Source organism: Sinohyriopsis cumingii, chromosome 4 (genome assembly GCF_028554795.1).
Source record: "Sinohyriopsis cumingii isolate HCF-2022 chromosome 4, ASM2855479v2, whole genome shotgun sequence".
Lineage (NCBI taxonomy): Eukaryota > Metazoa > Mollusca > Bivalvia > Unionida > Unionidae > Sinohyriopsis > Sinohyriopsis cumingii.
The window spans coordinates 34,844,765-34,857,883 of NC_142964.1; the positions used below are offsets into that span (position 1 = coordinate 34,844,765).

At 37.4% G+C, this 13,119-nt stretch overlaps 1 protein-coding gene across 1 annotated transcript in view; it reads right to left on the bottom strand.

Moving 5' to 3' along the window:
* LOC149800920 (tyrosine-protein kinase JAK2-like) overlaps positions 1-13,119 on the bottom strand; it is a 171,770-nt gene that overhangs the window by 36,667 nt on the left and 121,984 nt on the right. The window contains exons 17-18 of the mRNA XM_089956754.1: positions 6,964-7,145; positions 2,835-3,101 (exon numbers count right to left, since the gene is read on the bottom strand). Coding sequence (XP_089812880.1) covers positions 2,835-3,101; positions 6,964-7,145 — 449 coding nt within the window. The remainder of the gene's footprint in view (positions 1-2,834; positions 3,102-6,963; positions 7,146-13,119) is intronic.

Genomic DNA, 13,119 nt, shown 5'->3' on the forward strand with positions numbered 1-13,119 from the left:
ACCTAGTTACCAATCTAAGACACTCAGTGAAACACAATGTGAACTACAGTGAAACATATGTATTGGTCTATAAGACACTCAGTGAAACACCACATGAACTACAGTGAAACCAATATATCTGTCTATAAGACACTCAATGAGACACAAACATGAACTAATTTTAAACCTTTTTATCTTTCTGTAAAAGAGTTAATGGGACACTAACATGAACTGTAATTAAACCTATATATCTGTCTATATGACACTCAATGGGACACAAAAAGCAATTTTCTTTAGTAAATTATGTTTCTCCAAGAATACTAATCTGATCACATTGGGGAAGATGCTCTACTAAAAGGTCTATGACTGGTCCGAGAGTCTCATTGGTACCAGATACAATCTCTACTGCCAGTGAATGTCCACATTCTTCTGATCAGAGAACAAATCCATCATGGAAGGGGAAGTCAAAAGCGGAAGGGATTGGATAAACAAAATCAGAAGCCCCTATGAAACAACTTGATTTCAAATTTGCAGTTGGAAAACAGATTGATCCACAAGGTTAAAAAATGAAGAAGAATGGCACCCCAGACATAGGTTGTCTGCGGTGAGAAGGACTGCCATTGAAGACTTGCCAAACTGCTTCCAGAAATGAGGATAGCTTTTCAGCCTGCCAAAATATAGCTACAGATTCCAATCTAAAATAGCATCAGTAGTAATCACATTTCTAATCAAGGTGGCATGCAGGACATTTTTTTCACCTTGTAAAACAAAGGATTTGTCATATTTACCATTGCAATGTTTGGATCCAAGGACAACAGCTCAGTGCTGAATGTTAGTGAATGCATGTGATACCAGCATGGTACGAACTGATGACCTCCAGAAACTGGTATAAATTAATGTACTTACCATTATAATATGAGTGTGATGTAATCTGGAAGAGCTGTTACTATTGGGCCCAATTAGAAAGACAGTAAAACTTCCTTCCAACCTTATAAAACATCAAGATTTTTTCCTCCTCCAATACATGGGCCAATCCATGAGGGGGACAGGAGACACAAAGGCAAAGGGAGGGATCATACTGGCTGGTTCCTCAAGAAACTCACTGAAGTCTACCAACACAGAAGATGTAATTCTAATGAGCTCACTCCTGAGAGGATGCAGGACTTTCCATCTCAACACCCATTGGATGAGGGAAGGCTTGGAATTCATAACCTCGTCCCTCAACTCCTCACAAAGAGTGATGGGACTGTCCTCATTAGCAGACCTCTTAGGAGGACAACATTGACCCTCATCCTTCCCAGAATGTCTTCAGGTGGAGGACAAGCCTCACACATGTTTGCCTAGCTCAACTTGAGTAGATGAAGTTTGTCTGCATTCTACAACATCTTATCTGCTTTGAGGCCAGGATATAGGCATCCACAGCAACAAGAAGGGGAAAGAGGATTTGCTTCACTGTCTCATAGGAATTAAAAGGAAACACAGGAAAGGTGGAATGCCGATATGCCTTCCCTTTCTAGTCACAAGGGCACATACTGACTCCCTATCCCCATCAAGACTGATTGAGAGCATAAAGATGGGAGTGGGTGGGGAACTGACCAAATGCCTGTCACTGGACAGATGATAGGAAGATACAGACTGGTGACTTGAAGACTGGTGACTGGGTTTGGCAACCAATGAAAGCCCACAGAGCTCACATATGATGATAGAGAGCAAAATAATGCTCTCCCTTTTCAGGGAGAAGCACACTGCTTTTCACCTTTACTGAGCCACTAACACTGAGAAGATACTGTCCCACCCTAGCTTTGGGGTGCATCTCATTCCACAGGTGTTTTTCCTCCCTTGGTAAGGATCCATGACTGACCCCTATCAGATGCTGATTGCATCAGACCAATTGTCAGGATCCATGGACTTTATTCCTTGTTCTGAAAGACTCATAACATTCCTGCCCCACATGGACAGTACTTTTCTTTAAAAATGAGAAAGCTTCTATACCCTCCTGGCATTGAGGAAGCAAAGAGAAAAAATGGTTTTTCTTTCTCTCCCTATAAGTACACCAACTCCTGACAATGTCCAGAAATAGACAACTGTCTGTGTGTAAAAGTTTACTACATGATAGAGTAATTATCCCATGGATCATTTTAGTGGCTACAGTTTGCCCCCACTCCAATACAATTCACAATAAAATGGTAACTGTTATAAAAATATTCTAAATGTACACATAAATGTAAATTATTAACAAATTGTTTTATTATAACAATTAGAAACAAAACTCTGGATGGAAGAGCGAAAGGTAGCTTATACCTATGCTATCAATGAATTTGGGAAAGGGATAATTTTAATCAGGCACTGATTTCTAAGTAATGAACAATAAACTCCTGAAATATACCAAAAGAGTAAAATAACACAAATTGTGTAATGTCTGAGGGGATTATCACTTGACCAATACAGCAAATTAGATTAAAATATCAAAGTATGTCATAGAACCCAAAACAAAGCCAATTCTCAGTGAGTGAATTTCCACATGTACCAAGTACATTGTCCAAAGAAAAGATGGAGTGTATTCCGCATGGGCCTATAAGATGGGAGTATGACTGAGTTTGTCTCTCTTAAACTTATCATCTAATGAGAGGATGGGAATTATGTGCTTGGATGAAGGGACTTGCATTCCAGAACTGGTAAGCATGGCAATTGTAACAGGTAATGTATTACTGCTCTTAAATTTTACTCTTTATGGGCAGGTGTCTTGTCTTGTATATACAAACTGACTATATTAACTTAAAAACAGGAGTATAATATCTATTTATCTGTAACTATTAACTAAGGCAGGTTTTACTTTGCACTGTTTTGACTCTAACCTGGAAAGCAGCACCCTGATATCTGGTCTTTGATCTGGATTGTATTCCCAACAGTTTAACATTAATTTATATATCCAGTCTGGACAGTCGCTGGGTTGGGACAATCTCGTACCCTTCTTCAGTGCCAAGAGGTGACTGTGAATATCTGTGACTTCTGGCAATTCAGGGTCTTTGCCAAATGAATACACTTCCCAAAAAGTAGTGCTGCAACTCCAAATGTCAGCCTTGAATGAAAATGTCTCGGCCAAGAGATATTCTGGTGCACTCCTGAAAACAGAAACAAATGTGCCATTTTCATTATGAAATTTATCTATTTCGGGCTAGTACAAATCCTTCATTAGATAGCTAGCCCTGTACAAGTTAAAATACTCTAGGCAAGTCAAAGTTTACATTCCTTGCAAATAATTTCAGATAAAATATGAATTTGGATTTCTATGCAAACAAGAGATAAATCAATTCAAAGTAGGACATTTTTAAATTTCTCAACATAATCAAAATTTATTTAAATTAAAGGAAGTTTAATTGTGTATGATTTTCATATTGATACTTGGTAAGTTGTTTTGGATTGGCTATTTCATTAAGAAATGAATAGAGAGATAAATCATTTTTAAAAAGTTGACAATTTTTAGTGCCTCGTCAGGTATTGAATTTAGCCTCCTGGCTCGTCTTTTGTATGATTATAAATCTCACCATAATTTTCACAAAGTTTAACCCTCACCAAACTGATTCAGCTCTTGTAAGATGAAGACTTCGAGCTGAACCTGAGATCGTAACCTCTTACCGGCAATATGCTTTACTCAGAAAAACATGGTCCAAGTCTAAATATCTGCTTTTACAGCTGAAAATTTACCAAATACTCAGATCAGGGGTCAGCAACCTATTTTACATAGCATGCCACTTTTTCCGGATTAATTACAAAATGAATGAGCTCATGCCACCAGTAAGAGATTAATACTGTTACAATCAAGATTTATGGCTACCCTTTGCATGAAACACAAAACCTCTTGACGTGCCACCCTGTGGTACGTGTGCCTTAGGCTGCCAACCCCTGACACAGATAATTTACATTATATGAGTATGGTTTTATGATTAGACAGTAGTGCTGGAATAACAACTGGAAGAAAACTGCCATGATAAACAGTAATGATGCAATAACCATACCATATTTAGCTGTGTATACTGCACACTTTTTCATGTAATTTTCTTATTTTCAGTCAGGGGTGTCAGTTTTATTCAAGAACTACAAGAAACATTTTTTTCAGGTCAATCTGATGTTATGATGAAGGCAATACAGCTGCCTACATGTGTCACATTCACTCCTTGTGAAATATTAAATCTGTTACACACTGCATTGTAACTAAACTGTTTACCAGGACTAGCCCTATTAAAGAATTAATAATGTTTACAAGCCTTGACAGTCTTGTCTTTGATTGCTTATGTTAATAAACTCACATTTCACATCAGTATGTATCATTTGTGCATGACTAAATTTAAATAAAATATTTTTTGAATTCAAGCAGATTAATGCTGTTCTCATCTGTGACTTAGTGGTTAGTCTTTTATAGTAACACAGTTACATAGTGAAACTAAACAACCAATAAATGTCATAACAAAAGTCACAACAAAAACTGAATTTTGTGTTGAAAAGAGCAATGACAGTGAAGAGGACAAGTTTCTATAAAGATAAATCAGAATCTGCAGGGTTAGCATTAAGGTAGAAACATGTAAGGTGTGTTTTGGCACAATGCTTTAACAAATCTGTCCCTAGCTCTAGTGGTCACAGACCATAAGACCTTGTGGGTTGGTCTGCTGTTAGTTGTCTCATGTTTGTCCATCTGTTAACACATTTGTTATTGCTCTCCTCAAAATCATTTGGATGACTGCCATGAAACTTTACACACATATTCATCCCAAAGTCTACATGGTCTAAAAATGAAAATGGTGCTGCTCAGATATCAAATATTTTGGCCACAGTGGCCAACTTGAAAATCTTATTATCACTCTTTCTGAATGGATGATCATGTCAACATGGGATTTTCACTAAATGGCTTCTTACAATGTATGGCTGCCATCCCAGCCATCTTGAAAATCTCTGATAGTATGATAAAAGAAAGTTTGTATTTTTGTTACTGTTCTACATAAAAGCATTTTATCCCCCTCCATGGCTCTCTCCTCATATCATGTGCACATGCCCATGTATGAACATTACCCATAATGCCCCTGAAAGAGTACAGTCATATGCAGCAGAAGGCTTTAGGCTAGATAAGTAATCGCCAAAACTGCTATTATAATCCTACTATGTACACAGTCCACAAGGATTAAAAAGTCCACAAAGTCAACTGTCCACGGCCACGACACATGCAGCACGAGTACATCATATATCATTTGCATCAATGCTCACATTGCCACATTCTATGAACATCAGTGTAGCCACAATATTGAAAATGCATTACAGACAAAATCTTGGAACCTGAGTATAGTTTTCAGTGCAGCTGTGCTCACAGACTGAGGAAAAATAGCCTTAATGAAGAAATGTATAATTATGGCATGCCAATTATTATTTAAAAGCAAAATTACCATATCTTGTTCTTATGCAAGAGTCAGCCAAGTTAATAATCACCAGAGTGAAAGCTACTTAAATAATTACCTAGAGAAAGTGCTTGCAATATCTGTGAGACCTAAAAAATGTTATTCCAAGACTTTGTATGTTTACGATTACACAGGACCAGGTATGGATAGGCACACAGAAAACCATGGAACAGTAATTCAGAATGGTGACGTTTTCATATTGGCTTATTACAGAGAGGGTATGTGACCATGGCTTTTTTTTGGCCACCCTCATAACTTCTAGTATTTCATTTCTTTTATTTATGTGCTAAATGTTCTCTGTGGTATATTCAGTTACCATGTTATAACCTCTCACATTGAAGCCAGCAACCTTTATACACTGGGAAGTGACTTTTATACACTGGGAAGTGACTTTTATACACTGGGAAGTGACATTTATACACTGGGAAGTGACTTTTATACCCTGGGAAGTGACATTTATACCCTGGGAAGTGACATTTATACACTGGGAAGTGACTTTTATACACTGGGAAGTGACTTTTATACACTGGGAAGTGACTTTTATACACTGGGAAGTGACTTTTATACACTGGGAAGTGACATAGCCTCCTCCTGGGAATGGAGGACAAGGCATGACCTTATAGGCCAAGTGACTTTCCACTGAGTCCCAAATTTCATCAAGCCACAAGCAACAAATGGGTCAGATGTGTCAATATATATATACCATGTACACAAGACTGGTGGTGTGTCACACACATCACTTTTATGCCTTTTTTTTTTCGAACACACTAAGGTATCACTGAATGCTGAAAGGAAATATATAAATACAACAAAGCACCAGAACAAAAGGGTAGGAAATGTTTACCACGACATTAGGTTACTATTATAGGGATGAAACATAAAAGGCACCACATCGCTAGCAATGTACATGTACTCAAAACTCACAAAATCGTGAAAATAGACACAGATACAAACAAAAACAACAACTGTGATACAATTGACAGCAACAATAAACTGATGAAGTGTTGAGCACCCAAGATACACATAAATAAATGTACCAAATCCAATCAGATGAAAGGAAGATATTATGAGTGTTAGAAGTTAACTAAGATATCAGACTGGGATCATGTTCTTTTTTATTCTACACCTCTAACTCTAATTACCAATTGGAGCATGAAATAATATCTTTTCACCGGGGACTGGTTCCAGAAAAAAAGTAACAAAATGCAATAATAACAGGTAATGTATTGCTGCTATTAGAAACATTTTTCTTCTTTCAGTCACTGGGTCCTTGACCTCTAAGCTTTTGATCCCAAACTCATATAATATGTTTCTTCCTAAATTCAAATGAAAGACACCCATAAAGTAGGGTAACTGAAGATTTTGGAGATCCTGAGTTAATGTGTGGAAAATATCTTTCTTCTTTTGGTCACATTAACCGTTACAATTGGACAAAATCATAACATTATACACTCTGCCTTTTGGCTGACTATAAAAAGTGTACAACAAGAATATGGAAAGTGTAACTTTAAACTGGTAATTTCAAACCAGATCCTCATACCAAAAAGGCAAGTAAGCAAGTTTTGTCTTTCTACGGTAATAGTTTTTGTCTTCAGCTAGAACTCTGGCAAGTCCGAAGTCTGCAATTTTTATGGTACCATTCATGCTATTCTCCGTCAGAAGTACATTTTTTGTAGCCAGGTCGCAGTGTATGATTTTCTCACAGTGCAAGTATTCCATGCCCTGAAACATAAATTTGGTGAGAAAAATAGAAACATTTTTCATCCATCTGCATGTCTGTCAATCTACAGTTGGAGGGAATTTTGTTCTAATATTTTCTATTTTTCAAAATTTACATGCATTATTTTCATAAAACAAATTAATATTTTCACTTCTGAGGTATTGAGTAATATATTAAAATAACTAAATGAAATTTTATATTCATGATGACACATACTTATATCCCAAGCCCAAGGTCAGGCAGGGGATAAAGAAATGTATTTCATCCACCCTTCATCAATCAGTCCATCTAAAATCTCAAATATGTCATCATCATGTCTTCAAATTAATTGTATCATTGATTCTTAGTAATTTCAGAATGGTCAAACAGTTTTCTGAACAACAAAACTGATAAATGTACCTCATGTTAACATTTTAACTGTGTACCATTCCTAGCACAATAAAAACCAGTCTGGTCAAACGTATCATCCATGCAACTTTTCATGTCCAATCTGAGGCCATATTATAATCTTTTTAATGCAGTGCTTTGTGCCTCTATCACACTAATGGTAAACAGCAGCAGAAACAGCTTGCATACAGGCAAAAGTCTATTTCCAAAACATGCTACAATATGTAACTGCACTAAGTCATCGTCCGCTGCAAACCAGTCTGTGTGCAATTCATTTTTGCTTCAGTCCAAACCATACTGAGCCACCACCTACTGTAGGAACATTAATCCCTCTACTATTCCAGCTTGCTTAAGTCTAAACTGCACTGACCTGTGACTGCCTACTATAGGGTAAGTCTATGCATTATTCCCGCACACTTCAGTCTAAACTGCTCTGACCTACTCCCTCCTACAGGGCCAGTCTATCTATTATTCCAGCTCACTTCAACCTAAACTGCACCAAGTTACTACCGACTACAGGGCCAGTCCGTGTACTATTTCTGCTCACTTTAGTCTAAACTGCCCTGAGCTACTGCCTACTACAGGGTCAGTCCATGTATTAGTTCATTCGGTCTAAACTGCACTCAGCTACTGCAGAGCTGCCAATCCTCCAGACTAGCAATTAGTGAAAAAAGGGATAAAAATTAGTGTCTTTTGAACACAATTAGTGAAAACTTGTACCATGACACTAGCTCCATCCACTCTGATAGTCAGTAATGCATTATATGAAAATCTCAAAATAAAACTAAAACACATTATTGACACTAATTACATGTACAAATTTATTTACTGCCACATTTACTGATAAACACAAACTTCACACTATTTGTCATGATATGATGCAGTGGCAGACTTGAACATCCTCAATCAGGCCATGGTAAATTTGTTTTCAAAATGGTTTAGCCTTCTTGCCTGCTGGTTAATCTTGGTGACTAAAACTGTTGCAAATTTTCAGCACCAAAAGAGGCTGTCTAATTTTCCCCCTGAACTTTTTTACCTACTTGGTCAGCCTTTGGTTGAATTGGAATCATAAGCTAAAGGCTAGTCTTAACACATTAACCCCTAGCGACGACTTAATGGGGCAGGAGGTAGTAGCCTACTGCCGAGCTCTGTAGCGTCATGCTCATGCAGGATACACTAAAGTGGGTGGTATTATAGAAAGGTAGACAGATGTAGCTCTACAATAATACCAAATAATCTGGAATATCTAGTTGCACTACAAAATACAGATAAAAAAATCTTTTTTTTTTACCCAACTTTTTCTACCCAAAATTCGCCCGTGGTTGGAATCCGATTTTGTGTCCGGATTTTAGACTTTTTGGTCTCAGATTTAAGGCAAACCGGTATGAACTGCAAACAGACAGATGAGCCTTTGCAAAAAGTAGGACAAGATGGGCATTTGGAATAAAGAGTGGTCTCCATACAAAAATAATTGCTACATTTAGCAAAAAAAAAAAAATCCAACTTTTACCCTCTGCTCATGCGCGAGTCAAAAAGCCAATGAAAAACGATGTTTCTAACAAAACTAGGTAGTATGTTACTGAAAGATGACCGGGGATGTGGTGTTTTCAAGTCTATTCAGAAATAGCTTTCAACATGTGTTTCCTACTCTATTTTCAGGCGAAAATGACAAAAAGCTCCAGGTTTTAATGTGTTAAGTAAACATACAAGTAGCCATTGTGACTAATTAATAGTCAAATCTACAACACTGTAAATATCTTGTGAAAAGGACTGACCCTCTTAAGGCCACTCTGACATGACTTCAAAAAAACAAATGTTCTACCAAGAGTTTATGTAAGCACTTACATTTATAGCAGGCATTTGAGATTGTTTGGCAAATAAACAAATCCCATTTTTGTTGTGTGTGTGTGTGTGTGTGTGTGTATGTGTGTGTGTCTATATATATATATATATATATATATATATATATATATATATATATATATATATATATATATATATATATTTATATATATATTTATATATATATATATATATATATATATATATATATATATATATATATATATATATATATACACATACATACATACATATATATATATATATATAAGTAAGGGTTAAACAATACACCTGTCCCATGTATTGACACGACTCATGATACACAGCCTACAATATATGTTAGCGATACACACATTAATTTGATGGTCTTTCTACCTTTATAAGGTCTGTCATTGGTAAGTGGTGGCCTTTTTATATGACTTACTAGTTGCACTTCCAGTATGCAGACATGACAAGATAACAAAAATACTTTCAAGCAAACTATCTGTTAGTTGTCAGTGATTTTTATTCATCATTTAAGGCCACTTAAGATGGCTCCATTTGATCAGATGCAGGGACTCACTATAGCACCTCTGAAGATGAACCACGCAGGGGATCAGCCATTTTGGTTTATCTGCATATCTCATATGTTTAACATGTATCTGTAAAACATCCTTGATGCAAGGTTCAAACTAAAACATAATGCTGTTCCAGGGAACAATGAGTCAATCAAATTTAGTTTAACAACCAATTATGTTTTGTGACTAGCAATCAAAATGGTGAGTGCCTGGTAAAATTTCACCAACAATATAGTTTCATTTCGTCTGTCAGCATATTAAAGACATACTAAATTTAACACTTGCAATTTCTAAGAAAGTAAATTATCTCCCTATCAATTTGAGTATATGCCAGGGACTATCATAAAGTCTGGGGACTCCTGAGTTCCAGAAATAAAGAGTTCAGGTCTCTTCATCCTAAAACTCTGTTGAGAGTGCTGTTGGACATTTAGCAGTAAAAACCAAATAAACACATGCAGGTTCTTCACTTTTTCATGAGTCCCTTGAAATGTGTTAAACTCTAAGGATAAGCTTAATATCAGTTTTTCAAGAGTTAAATACTCCAAGATTTCACAAGTGACCATCATTAGTGCCAAATTAAGCCATTTCTAAAACATGCCCTACCCGGAACAGTGTAAATCTAGGCCCCATATTCACCAAACCTTTTGAGCAAAAACCACAAGCTCAAAAGTGCAAAACAAGGTAAGATATATTTGTGTGTATTTATGTCATGGAAATGGCAGTCCTGTTGTCAGAAAAAAAGTTAAGGAAATCTAAAAGTTCCATAAATTTAGCTTTATTCTAACTAAAGCCATATACTTTTGGAAATATGGGCTTAAACTTGAGTTCCTTACTGAGAATATGGGGCCTGGTCAGCTGTTACATAATGCACTAGACAATCAGGGTGTACATTATTGGTCATTATTGGGATTTAAAGTAAACTGGACATAAGAAAACATTGGACTGGATACCTAACTTTTGAACATCATGTTACATTACATGTAAAATACATGTCAGAATTAAATATTTTACTGGGAGATGTTTTCAACGGGTCTCAATGTTCCTTCTTATGACTTTAAGTGTTCAGCATAGATCATGGCCTTGGAGATCCTAAAATTAGGAACCTGAGTTTGAGATAGCTGGGTGTGCCTGGTGCATATCAACTTAAATTCATCACTGTGCAATAAACATAAACCAGGGCTTGTGGAAAAAATTAGGAGAAAGCAGATTTTTAAGCAAATTATGTCTCTCCAAGAATACATTCCCCAATCACATTACATTAGAAGAATAATAAGAAGAGAGGATGCAGAGCATCTGACTGCTAGCTTTGGTATCCTTCCAGAGAAGAATAGCTGAATTACCCCATGTGAATGATAACCCATTCTCCTAATTACATAAGCAACACAGCCGTGGATCACAAGACCTGTGATCCTAACATATAGTTAAGATGAATATTGAAATTTTCATACCTAAAAAATTTAATCAGCGAATCCAATGAAGCTAACAGGCTGTGTTGAGTGAACTAGTTCGATCTGGTGTAAGTCTGTGCTGCTGCCAATGGACATGACAGATTCAAGGTTTGCTTCTGAGAGGAAGGCCCAAGAAAGTTGACTCTGCTTGAAAGCCAACAGCTTCTACAATATCTCAGATTGAATGCTGCATTTGAACGCGAGGCTCACAGAGATGGCACAAAACTTCTGAGCAGTAATCTCATGAGGCAACTCTGGTCTAGTGAGATGTTAGAGTACACCAAGCATACAATCCACTTCAGCCAAGAAGAGCAGGTTCGATGGGTGATATCTTTTGTTCCGGATCACACCAAATGGAGGAGGTATTTGTGTGCCCCATGATCTGTCTCTGTGTGCTTTAAGTAGTGTAGTACTTGAAAGTGCAAACAGGATCTTGCATGACTGTTGTTCTCAACCTGTCTTTGGAAGAGAGCAAGCAAGTGATGTCTCTTTGGTTACTGACAGACAGTGACATATTTTGGGCTACAAAGCCTGGTTCTGTCAAGAGAACCACCATTCCCTCCAATATGAACTGAAGAGAGTTGGGGTCAAAATAAAGGGCATGCAGCTCTCTTCCTCTGCATACAAAAGCTAAAGCTACCAGGAAACATGACTTGTAAGTCCATGACTTTAGCAAAGTTTAGGCTAGAAGTTCGAATGGATTTGAATTGAGCCATGTTAAAACCCAGGACTGGTTCCATTTGAAAACAGAATGAGGGATATTGGTTGACTGAGACCAAAATTGTCAAAAAGATTCTATAGGGCTATATCCTGCCCCAAATCTTGTCCGCCGTGATGCTAGAATGTGTCCAATATCATGGGGAGGTAGCCTTTGATAGGGGCCAAAACTTTCTTCTCAAAGATCCAGAGAAAAAAGTCAGCCAGTTGAGGGATTGAGACAGAGGGAAGATGTTGTTGGTATGGCACCAGTCCCTCAAAACACACCACTTTTCCTTGTAAACCTTCAGAGTGGAGATTCAAGATTCTCTCAACAATCAAAGGTTTAAATTGTTTGATTCACAAGGCTGTCCTGATAAGAGCCAAGCATGTAAAAGGCAGTCCAGGCAGGGAAGGACCACCCATGACCATGGTTGCTGGAGGAGATTCAGGTTGGCTGGAATCTTTCGATCACTAGAACATTCTGAAAGGGGTTATCAGAATCAACTTGCCATTCTAACCTCATAACTTCTGGATTATTTTCGGTCTCTGCACCATGTGATGGGAGGCAAATGCCCACAACCACTCCCAAATGAATAATTGTGCATCCATGGCCAAAGCTTTTGGGTCTAGAACTGGAGAGACAAAGGGTGGGTAGCTTGTGATTCCATGTCATTGCAATGAGGTCAATCATCTGACACCCTCAAAGAGCACAAATCTCAGTGAAGACCAACTGATGGCAAGACCATTCCTTGTGAAGAATTAGACTTCTTCTAGATAGAGTGTTAGCCTAGACACTGAGTCTGCTGGGAATGTGTCTGATTTGTATGTTGATATGAACATGTAGAAACTACCAAATCGTAACACACACATCAGGGAATTTGGTGCCTCCATGTTTGAGGAGATAGATCACCAACAGAGAGTTTTCAGGCCTAATGAGGACCATGTTTGCCTCAGAGCTGATCTTTTCAGGCATTGATGACAGCTTTCATTACTAGGATGTCAAGGTGTAGAGACTGTTCCCCAGACTCCCATACTGCACTAGT